The 12,500-nt window shown below is 46.1% G+C and overlaps 1 protein-coding gene across 3 annotated transcripts in view; it reads left to right on the top strand.

The window, feature by feature from the left end:
- Positions 1 to 12,500, top strand: part of spon1a (spondin 1a) — a 163,773-nt gene that overhangs the window by 13,930 nt on the left and 137,343 nt on the right. For all 3 annotated transcript variants that reach the window (XM_063189021.1, XM_063189022.1, XM_063189023.1), the window contains exon 3: positions 4,449 to 4,582. In XM_063189021.1, coding sequence (XP_063045091.1) covers positions 4,449 to 4,582 — 134 coding nt within the window. The remainder of the gene's footprint in view (positions 1 to 4,448; positions 4,583 to 12,500) is intronic.

A 12,500-nucleotide genomic window follows, 5' to 3' on the forward strand; every position in this document is an offset into this window, starting at 1 on the left:
CACACACATGTTCAGTGTCACACACACACACACACACACACACACACACACACACACACACACACACACACACACACACACACACACACACATGCTCAGTCAGAGTGAAGCCCAGCTCCAAGGTCGAAGGTCAGAGTGGTGTCCGTGTGCGTGTGTGCCAGCCAGGCTCTCCACACAGCTGGCTTTTATGGCGTTCGCATTCCCCGCATGGCACCGTAGAGATCTGCACACCGCCGCACAGTGCACATATATGCAGACTAAACACATTAAACACACACTAAGTGCACACCAAATACACACACACAAACACAGGCCATGCAAACACACACACACACACACACACACACATACACACATGCACAGCGTGCATAAGCACACACACACACACACGCACACGCACATGCACATACATAGGCTAACACAACACATACACGTACCCAACACGTACACACCCAGACGCGTACATGCACACACACACACATCCTCCTCACACATGCACCGCACACACACACACCATCTGCCGCTGGTATCCAGCTCTCTGAAAGGGGCACAGAGCTGCTTTATCCAGCCTGTGAGGGATGGAGCAGAGCAGTGCAGTTGGGGACCGAGGAGGGAGGTGGGGTGGGAGGGGTTGGTGCTGTAGGTGGGGAGGCCAAAGTAAACTTTGTCTGAGACTGCATGTGTGTGTTCTGTGTGTGTGTGTGTGTGTGTGTGTGTGTGTGTGTGTGTGTGTGTGTGTGTGTGTGTGTGTGTGTGTGTGTGTGTGTGTGTGTGTGTGTGTTGTTCTGTTTTGTTCTGTGTGTGTGTGTGTGTGTGTGTGTGTGTGCATGTCTGTGCTTGTGTGTGTGAGTTCTCTGTGTGTGTTCTGTGTGTGTGTGTGTGTGTGTGTGTGTGTGTGTGTGTGTGTGTGTGTGTGTGTGTGTGTGTGTGTGTGTGTGTGTGTGTGTGTGTGTGTGTTTGTGTGTGTGTTTGATCATCTGTGTGTGTGTGATGTGTGTGTGATGTGTGTGTGTGTGTGTGTGTGATCTGTGTGTGTCTGTGTTTTGTGCGCGTGTGTGTGTGTGGCGACAGCGGGAATTCAGCACTGACACTTTTATGGGGTGCAGAGAGAGCAATGCTTGGGGTGCCATGAAATCACATCCCTTACCAAGGCAAAGGGGAGGGAGTAGAGAGCACAGCTGAAGGATATGTATGCCATTTGGTTCTGCCGACAGCAGGGAAATATTTACGAAAATATATCTTTGGTACACAGGACTGTTTTTGTATCATTTGACAGGTCTCATGAAATACGATTTCCTGCGCTCAATAACGGATGGTGGCGTAATTTCATGGGAAATGGCAGAGACTTGGCTGTGTGTGTAGTGTGTGTGTGTGTGTGTGTGTGTGTGTGTGTGTGTGTGTGTGTGTGTGTGTGTGTGTGTGTGTGTGTGTGTCCATGCGTGTGGGTCTGTGTGTGTGTCTGGGCTGCGTGTGTTTGTAGATTAGATTTAGAACATTGTCACAATTTATTGTAATGGAAGTTGCCTCTGTGTCCTTGTGAGTTCTGAGATGTATGAGAAAGCATGAAAAAGCACCTGCTTTGAATACATTAAAAAGAAAATGCATAAAGAAACACACAGAGATAAAGGAAAAGTTGAGAAATGTATCAGTGTGATAAGGTGTGAATTTTTAATTTTAGAAAATATAACAAGCACAATAGGATACCGTATGCTGGTACGCTCACATGACATCCCCGGAATGAAGTTCCAACATAGTACTACAGAGAAGGCCCTGCCGTGGCTAACACACTCTAATGAAAGATGAGGGTCTTAGCATTTAAATGCAACTGAGTGCATATTTTTATGTCCTTCAGAAGCTGAGATATTTAGGTTTTTATAGACTGAGGGCAGCTTTTCTTAAAAAGGGCTCAGGCATTCAGCGCCCTTTTTTGCAGGTGCCTTAGGCGTCAATGGGTTAAAACTACAAATGTAGTCTGGAGGACATCCAGCACGGCTGTGGGGAGCGAGGGTGTGCATTGTGCTAGAGTTGTTGAGTATCTTGTAGAACGCATTGTCAGGATAATTTGTAGTTCTGTCAGACCAAGTGATAAGAAAATGCCCCACTGACATCGCTGATGCAGATCCCTTTGTGTTTGTGAGAGGAGAGATGAGGAAAGTCAGGGAGGGGATTGAAACTCAAACACACACTCTTTCTTTACGCCTTGACACAGTGTACACTACACTACACACGCACGTGTCAGCGCGCACATTCACACACACAGACACACAGACACACAGACACACACACACACACACACACACACACACACACACACACACACACACACACACACACACACACACACACACACACACACACACAGAGAATATTACAGAAATGTGCCTCTAATGAAGCAATTCAAAGCCTTGCATTGTCTCTCCCAGTAAAGTTCTCCAAGCCGAGAGTGCATAACCCAGTTCTGACCTTTCAGGAACACTATCGTCTTGCTATCCTCACGTCTCAAAGCTGACAACATCCTCAACTCACTTTGGCATTATCACAAATGATGACAGGAGTAATATTTGGAGAGCTCTTCTCCAAAACACCATATGCATCTTCAAAATATTTATTACCTCTGCCAAGGAGGTAATGTTTTCGGTCGCGTTGGTTTGTCTGTTTGTCTGTCTGTCTGTCAGCAGCATAACTAAAAAACTAATCAACGGATTTGGACGAAACTTTGTGTAGTTGTTGATTATGACCCAAGGAAGAAGTGATTAAATTGTGGTGGTGATCCGGATCACGGACCGGAACCAGGACTTTTTAAAAGATTCTATCAACAGGATAACTCAAAAACCAATCAACGGATTTGGACGAAACTTTGTGGAGTTGTTGGTAATGTGTCAAGGAAAACGCGATTAAATTCTGGTGGTGATACGGATCACAAACCGGAACCAGGACCTTTTTAAAGATTCTTCACCATTGCAGGCCTATAAATCTAGAAGCCCTTAGTGACCATAAATTGAATTGCGGGGCAAAACATTCTAATTTGTAACTCCACAAAAAGAAGGCAGAAAGACTTGAAATGAAAATAGGGTGTAACATAGTCAAATGTTCTATGAAGCAGCTAACTTGGTGGAGGTCGGCGCTCTCTGAGTGCTTCTAGTTTTATTGTGCTTTTATTCTCTGTGAATGTCATATCAATACAGCCACTGCTTTTTTGCTGTCTCTTGGATTTGGTAAGGAAAAATATTGCCTTCACCCAGTTCCAATCGCTCCAAAGCTACCTTGAAATAACAGTAAAAATAAAAGACGTATGAGAATAGCACAGAAAAGAGTTTTAATGTGTTTTCAAAAAGAGCTCCTTTATTCTATTTTTAAGCACCGTGGCTATTGATTTATCCATATTCTTTACTCGATACTGGGTGGTCATACATTCATTTACATTTCAGCCATGAATAAGATGATGTACTTATATTGTAGCCTACATAAAATCAAACATAACTCTTTCAAAGACAAGTTATTTATGCCTTCCACAGGATGTGTGCAAATTTGTATGCTACAGTAACTTACTGCCAGCAGTATACTGTATATGACATTGATGTTGTAAAAATAGGCTTTTGCAAATGAAGTCTACTTGAAATGCACATTCGTTGTTCTTCCTCTGCTGTAGTCTCTCCTGCTTCACTAGTTCATCGTCTACTCTCACAACATTCACTCTCGACCACTCATGACCTCTCTGTTATGGTTCACAGACAGTAATGCATAATAATTCAGGATGAGGAGCTGTAGAAAACTAGTTGCTTGGTTTTGAATCTCGTGTGTGTACACAAGTGAATTGACTCAGGGAAGACACACATACTCTGCCCCCACTTCAAGTTTTTTTTAATTTAACCATAATCTGCAAACACAGCCACGCTTTTACATGAAGTCGGCTGCTGAAACTTCTGGCAGGGTATAATTAAGCATTAATCACCGTAATAAACGAAGACAAGAAAGGGCCTGTGTATGTACTTGATGGACATTCATCATGATTTTCCAATTTCTCACTTGGATTAACTACACACAAACAAGCAAAGTTTGTGCCTAGCTTTAAATTTGCTTTCTTCTGTGATTTCCCTTAAGACTTAAATAAAGTAAATAGATTTTTTGTAAGTTTTACTGTGTTTTATTGACTTTTCTGTCATTTGAGCCGCAGTATTTTTGCAGTACAGAGCAACTGAGTTGTGCTGTGCTGTGCCATACATTTTAGCCTGCTTGTGCCTTGATTATCGATTATATTGAACTTGCTAAGCTTTAGTTTGCTCTGACTTCTCTCCCTTTTTTGTGTTTTGTGTTGTGTGTGTGTACGTGTGTGTGTGCGCGCATTCGTGTGCGTGTGTATGTATGTGTCTGCGTGTGTGTGTATATGTGTGCGTGCGTGCTTGTGTGTGTGTGTGTGTGCGCATGTACCCATCCCACAACTACTGTAGATCATTGATGAGGAGGACACCCAGTTCATGACCAACTGCCCCCCTGCCGTGACGGAGAGCACTCCCCGCAGGAGGACCAGCATACAGGTCTTCTGGACAGCGCCCCCTTCAGGCACCGGCTGCATACTGCTCAAGTAAGTCACTTATCCAGCCGTCTCTCTGGTATGGAGGTCCAGGAATACATATATGTATATATGCGCTGCTTTGGCAAAATGACCTACCAGAATATGTTCCCTACCCAAACCCTAAGTGAGAGGTTTGCAGCCTTTTTTGAATAAATGGAAATATTTTTGTGAAGGCCCTACTATGGCGCTAACGGTAGGGCACTCGTCTACCATGCGGCCGACCCGATTTCGATTCACGGCCTGGGTACTTTGCCAGACCTTCCCCGTCTCTCTCTCCCAACTCATTTCTTGTCTGTTCCCCATTATCCTGTCTGCAAATAACCAATAAAGGCTTGAAAATCCCCCCACAAAATATTACGAATAATAATAAAATAAAATAAATAAATAAATACATTTGTTAAAAAGAAAGTTCGGAAGAAGCGTAATTTAATTTGACAGGTGTAAATTAACCACTTGCACTCTATTCTCTGCTCAATTGTCATTCGTTGGAATTCAGCGCAAAAAATATTTTTCCTCCTGAGTCTCATTCTCCTCTCAACTACCATTCGATGGAATTTCAGTGCAATGATATTTTGCACGCCCCTCAATTATCCACACCGCATTTATTCTCCGCTCGCCTGTTCCCAGGCAGACGCTCGCTTTCTCGCTTGCACCCGCCACCTGCCCCGATCACCTCCTCTCTCTGTCATCCCGATCGATTCATCTGGAGTTCCGCCCTCACTCCTCCATGGTTATGCTCGCTCTCCCACCATCACCTGCTGGGGGATGTCCGCTCAGATCTCGGATCTCATATCTGAGGGTGCAGGTAACGGAGCCCCGTACTCCCGAGCCAGAGAATCGTTATAATCCGTAGCCATTCTCGAGCCCAGCTTTACTTCAGCACCACGGCCAGCGACCTTGCCCAAATACGCTACCTTGCATTTTAATCTCAGTTTCTCGAGTACGGTGGTTGCACAATCCCGTGAAGCACTTTTATGATCGGTCCGCCAGGCAGGCAGCCGTTCTCCTGCGAGAACCGCACGATCAACGAGAATGAGGATGTGTGCATACATAGGCTACTCAATTCTGATTTCAGATAGCACAATAATGAAATGCCCCTTGGGCCTCATCATAAGCCTCCTAACACTCATTTGACCTCATCATAAGCCTACCCACCTTAGTATTAGAAAATGAAATAGACTAATGCACCCCAATGACAACTAAGCACCACCCCCTCTCAGCTGTATCTTTCTAAATGTCCCCCTAGGGCTCCCCAACAGCTATACAGCCCCCGTTGAGAAACATTACTCTAACCCAGAGGTGGGCAACCTCAGGCCTGGGGGCCACATGCTAAAACCCAATGTGGCCCTTGGGCTGACATAATTGCCCACCCCTGCTCTAACCCCTGACCTCTGATCCAGGAGAGGTTTGTAGTGGATAAACCTGCAAGTCTCTTCAGCCACCTCTTTGGAATATGCCCCTACTTTGTCAAAATTAGCATTGCTTTGTCAAAATGAATGTAGCCCTAACCCTAACCCTAACCCTAACCCCTTAAGAAGGGTTTTAGTGCAGTTTATAGATGTGTAGGCCATGTCGACAGGTAATTATTCCTTATATAAGGATTGTCAAAGTTTGTTTCTTGTTGCTAAGATACGTACGTAGTGTACCTACAGTATACTGTATGGTCAAGACTGGATGTTTATATCACTGCTGCCCATGACTAAGGAAAACCAACATATTCTAGAAATGTCGTGCCAAAAGTTGAAAAAGTTCTATTTTTGGACACCATTTTTTAACAAACTTGTGCCTTGTTTAAAAACTGTGAGCTACACCGCAATGACCCAACCGCTTTCCTGGCAATTCTTTCCATAGGGTACCAATTGAACTGGAATGGCTGACAGAGTTGCAGTGTGAACAGAGCCCTAATCTGTCACCCTGTCCAGCTCTGTATAATCACCCCCCCAGCAGTTCCCACCGGTGTGCTGTACTGTATCCCTCCTGTGAGCAACGTTCCCACCGCCTAGCATGAGCACAATCAGGCTCACATCTGTCCACTGTCTGGCAGTGGTGGGAATCGATGGGGGGTGGAGGGGTGGGGGTTGTGATGGGGGTGCGTTATTGATTCCAGCTCAGTCTCACACACTATAAATGACTATGGATATGTATTTGCATTCTGGAAGGTATTTTTTCCCTCCTCTCTCTCTCGTTCTTTCTCTCTCTTGTTCTCTCTCTCTCTCTCTCTCTCTCTCTCTCTCTCTCTCTCTCTCTCTCAATTCAATACAATTCTCTCTCTCTTCCTCTCTCTCTCTCATACACACTATCTCTATCATTATCTCTCTCTCTCTCTCTCAATTCAATACAATTCTCTCTCTCTCTTCCTCTCTCTCTCTCTATCATTCTATCTCTCTCTCTCTCTCTCTCTCTCTCTCTCTCTCTCTCTCTCTCTCTCTCTCTCTCTCTCTCTCTCTCTCTCTCTCTCCACTGTGAGCAGGACAGAGTGAGAGCTGAGGCACGTACTGTAGCGATCAATGGGCCTGAGCCTTTTGAGTGAGTGTGAATGTACAGTAGCGCCTTAATTGATCATGATCTGAAGAGTGTAAAATAATTTTCTGCAGCGCACACTGAATTATTAATGCCGCATGGAGAGCGATCCATTCATCAACCTATTGCGTCAGGGGGCGCTGCCACATGGGATCAGATGGTGGGGGTGGTGATGATGGTGGTAGTGGTGGTAGTTGGTGGTGGTGATGGTGGTGGTAGTGGTGCTGGTGATGGTGGTGGTGGTAGTAGTGGTGCTGGTGATGGTGGTGGTGGTGGTGGTGGAGATGGTGGAGTTGGTGGTGGTGGTGGAGGTGGGGATGAGGGATTGTGTGGGTTGGTGTACAGTACATTTTGCATTGTTCATTCAAAACACATTATTGGACACACACTGAATGGATGTCATGGTGGTAATGGTGTAGGTGGCGATGGTGGAGTTGGTGGCGGTGGTGATGGTGATAGTGGTGGTGGAGATGGTGATGGTGGTAGTGGTGGTGGTGGAGGTGGTGGTAGTGGTGGTGGTAGTTGTGGTGGTGATGGTGGTGGAGGTGGGGATGAGGGATGGTGATGGCTGGCGTACAGTACATTTTGCATTGTTCATTTAAAGCACAGAATTGGACACACACTGAATGGATGTCATGGTGGTAATGGTGTAGGTGGCGATGGTGGAGTTGGTGGCGGTGGTGATGGTGATAGTGGTGGTGGAGATGGTGATGGTGGTAGTGGTGGTGGTGGTGGTGGAGGTGGAGGTGGTGGTAGTGGTGGTGGTAGTTGTGGTGGTGGTGGTGGTGGAGGTGGGGATGAGGGATGGTGATGGCTGGCGTACAGTACATTTTGCATTGTTCATTTAAAGCACAGAATTGGACACACACTGAATGGATGTCATGGTGGTAATGGTGTAGGTGGCGATGGTGGAGTTGGTGGCGGTGGTGATGGTGATAGTGGTGGTGGAGATGGTGATAGTGGTAGTGGTAGTGGTGGTGGAGGTGGTGGTGGTGGTGGAGGTGGGGATGAGGGATGGTGATGGCTGGCGTACAGTACATTTTGCATTGTTCATTTAAAACACAGAATCGGACACACACTGAATGGATGTCATGGTGGTAATGGTGGCGGTGGCGATGGTGGTGGTGGTGGTGGTTATGGTGGTGATGGCAGTGATGGTGATGGTGGTGAGGACTGACCTTCAGTACACATTCCAAACAAAGAATCGAACAAACACTGAATGATTGTCGTGGTGGTGGTGGTCGTGGAAATGGTGATGGAGATGGTGCTGGTGGTGGGGGTGGTCGGGGATGGTGGTGTTGGTGTTGGTCAAGGGTGGAGAGGGTTGGTTCACAGTGCATTTTACATTGTTAATTTAAAACAGAGAATTTGAACAACACTATCAGTGTTAAATTCAACCAACATGGCAAAATTGTACGCACAGTAGTGGTATCGTAGTAGTGGTGATAGGGAGTGGTGCACAGTAGATTTTCCATTGTTAATTTAAGACATAGAGAATTGCATCATCACCACCATGATTGTTATATTCAACTGTCAAAAGTGTTGAACCGCCTCTGTGGTAGTGATGGTGGTTCGGGGTAGTAGTGGTAGTGATGGTGGTTAGGGGTAGTAGTGGCAGTGACGGTAGTGGTAGAGATGGTGGTTAGGGGTAGTAGAGGTAGTGATGGTAGTGGTGGTAGTGATGGTAGTGGTGGTGATGATGGTGTTGGCACTGGTACTGCCATGCGATAAGGCATTCCACAGAGTACGATGTATGCATCCCTTTGATATGCTACTGCCTCATCTCAATGTACCCAAGGCCGGCGAGTGGACACATCAGCGCAATCAAACACACACACACACACACACACACACACACACACACACACACACACACACACACACACACACACACACACACACACACACACACACACACACACACACACACACACACACACACACACACACACACACACTGCACAATCATTGAGATGTAGTGTTTTATTTGCATTTTGAGATGATGAAAGAACATGGAGGATAGATAGATAGATAGATAGATAGATAGATAGATAGATAGATAGATAGATAGATAGATAGATAGATGATCAGGCAGATGAGTGATTGTGTGAAAACGGGGATGGAGAAAATAAAGAAATAATAAAGAGATGACGCAAGAGTGGATGAGAGAGAAATGTGAGGAGAGATAAAAAACAGTGAGGTTGTGGCCTACATGACATTCTAATCAGTGCATTATTAAAGACTTCAGTGCAGCTGTCATTCTCAGACCCCCACACCCCATCGCTGTTTCCCTCTTTGTATTGTCTCTCTCATTCCATCTCTCCATACCTCTCTCCATACCCCTCCCTCTCTCTCTCTCTCTCTCTCCCTCCATCTTTCTCGAAGTCCCTGTCAGTCTCTATTTCTCCCGTCTGCCCTCTCTGTCTCTGTCTCTGTCTCTGTCTCTCTCTCTCTCTCTCTCTGTCTCTCTCTCTCTCTCTCTCTCTCTCTCTCTCTCTCTCTCTCTCTCTCTATCTCTCTCTCTCTCTCTCTCTCTCTCTCTCTCTCTCTCTCTCTCTCTCTTTCTCTCTCCCTCTTTTTCTTTCTCTCACTCTCTTTCTTAGTCTCAACCTTCCTGTCTCTGTCTGCCTCTCACTCCTTCTCTCTCTCATCCTCCCATCTTTTCGCCATTGTCCCTCTCAGTCTCTACATCGTAAAAAGGGGACCCGCATTTCTTATTAATGTGCGTTATTATGTGCCTGTCAGGATGAGTGATGAGCTTTCCTTCGCCTCCGTCTTCCTCTCCATGTCTGTCTCCTCCACAGCTCTGACAGCGTCTCCCCAGTCTGCCTTGCTTGTCTCCAACTACCCTCTCCCATCCCCTCTCCCATCCCCTCTCCCATCCCCTCTCCCATCCCTGGGCTGGTCGCTCGCTGTGTGCCTGGGTCCCCTTCTCTTGCCAGGAGAGGCAGATCAGCTCAATGGGGCCGGCCCGTCCCCGGCCCGACCCCGGCCCAGCTCTGGCACTGCCCGGCAGCCCCTGGCCAAACCCTCTATGAGGCAGCTGCTGATGACTTGTGAAATATGCAGGGCTGTTATATGAGGAGGAGATGGGTTAGATGCATAATAGTGGAGGAGAGAGAGAGAGAGAGAGAGAGAGAGAGAGAGAGAGAGAGAGAGAGAGAGAGAGAGAGAGAGAGAGAGAGAGAGAGAGAGAGAGAGAGAGAGAGAGAGAGAGAGAGAGAGAGAGAGAGAGAGAGAGAGACATACAGACAGACAGAAAGGCTGGGGCGAAAGATAACTGGGTAGAAATGGATAGAAAGAGAGAGAGAGAGAGAGAGACATAGAGAGAGAGACAGACAGACAGACTGGTGTGAAAGAGGGAGAGTGAGGGCGAGAGAGAGAGGGTGAAAGAGAATGTGGGAATTGACAGAGTGATGGAGACTCTGCTCAGAGAAACCAAGATAAGGGGATTCTTAAACAAGATAAAGCCATGGTGCCTAAATTGGTTGGGCGAAGAGCATGCAGTGGGAGTGTACCCAAGACAGATGAAAGTAGAATAGGGGGATTTGCAGTCGAGAACAAGAGAATTAAAAAGGGAGAAGGAGGTGAAGAGGAGAGAGAGAGACACACACACACACGGAAAATGAAAAAAAAAGCCAAAAGCGACCACAACTGCAACATTGTGTCACTGGATCTTGGTAGTGATAAACACTAGGTCATGACTTGGAGTGTCCCTAAATTACCCCGGAGGGGCTTACTGCCGCTGTGGTTTGCCACACATTGTGTACCCTAATACTGGGCTGACACTACTACAGGGCTTTCAGCATGATCCCATGCCTTGCCCAAGTTCATCTCAAGCTATTGTCAGCCCTGTTTCCTTTGGTTGAGATCATCTAAAGTACACCTTTAAAGGGGGCCTTATTAGGCTTTTCCAACCTTATGTGCAGAATCACAAGTCATGGATTTCAAACTTTTGGTTTTAATGACACGAGTTTGAATGCAACTGTGAATACTGTAGGCCCTACTGTGGCCTAACGGTAGGGCACTCGTCTACTATGCGCCCGAGCCAGGTTCGATTCCCGGCCCGGGTCCTTTGCCAGCCCTTCCCCGTCTCTCTCTCCCCACTCGCTTCCTGTCACCATCTTCATTGTATTATCATAAATGAAGTCAAAAAGAAAATCATAACTGTGAATTTGCATTTGGAGAGGAGTTAATGGGCTGCCATGAAAGATTTTAAAATCATGTTTTTCGAGCCCATCATAACCCAATATATGAATCAGATGTATCTTGGGCGGCTTGAAGAACAAAACACCCTCTCAAAAAACACATCACGCATTAACATCCATGTGACCCTCTGATGAAGACGGAAGCTATACCCTTGAAACATGTCAAGTAAAAGATGAAACTGAGTAAAACAATGTTTACTGAAGTATAAGAAAAAATACATTAAAAAAAACAGTTAGACATACGTACTGAATATCATACATCTACAAAACGCCCTCTCTTTGTCCTTCAGGAAGAAGCGTTTCTATATCCACACAGGTAGAGGTAGAACTGGCGTCTGCGCCTTTGTCTTTCTCTGGAAGCTTCGCTCGGTGCCTTATACATGGGCTCTAAATTTTTGTTTTCTCTTGGCTGCACGACGCTAGCTGCGTACAACTCAACCTCTGATTGTTGGAAACTGCTGCCGGTCAAAAAATTAGCTCACGTGGTTGGCTTGTCTTGCCGTTTCTTGCCCCTCCTCACATTTTGTTTATAAACACGGTGAACCCATGTATTCCACAAGAGTAATATGGGGGGGAATAATTGTGAACACTGACAATGGGCTCGACACAAAACTTTTGTTACCCCACTTTATCTTTGTTTTTATTTATTTTGGGAATTTATAATATAGTTTCACTGAAGTGCATTCAGCTCCTGTGTGCGACTCTTTCCCCACAGGAAGAACTGAGGAGAGTGGAGAGCTTCATTATTGATAGTCAGCTGTTTGATTTTAATTTGGGCAGCTGAAGATCTTCAGGCTGGCAAGCGGCATGCATACACGCATGAACACACACGCGCAAACGCACACACACCCACGCACAAATGCACGTATTGTATGCACACATGCACGCATGCACGCACACACTCAAACACACGCACGCACACACACACACACACACACCCACACACACACACACACACACACACACACACACACACACACACACACACACACACACACACACACACACACACACACACACACACACACACACACACACACACACAGCCCTTGAAATGATCATCTGTCGCCCAGTTCTGTCTGTGTGGATGGTGTATGAGTCATAGTGTTGACTTGGTTTGTTTGTGTGCGTGTGAGTGCATGTTTGTGTGTATACTGTACAGCATGTCATTGTGTGTCTCTCTTTTTGTACTATATGTG

This window comes from Engraulis encrasicolus, chromosome 22 (genome assembly GCF_034702125.1).
Source record: "Engraulis encrasicolus isolate BLACKSEA-1 chromosome 22, IST_EnEncr_1.0, whole genome shotgun sequence".
Classification (NCBI taxonomy): Eukaryota; Metazoa; Chordata; class Actinopteri; order Clupeiformes; family Engraulidae; genus Engraulis; species Engraulis encrasicolus.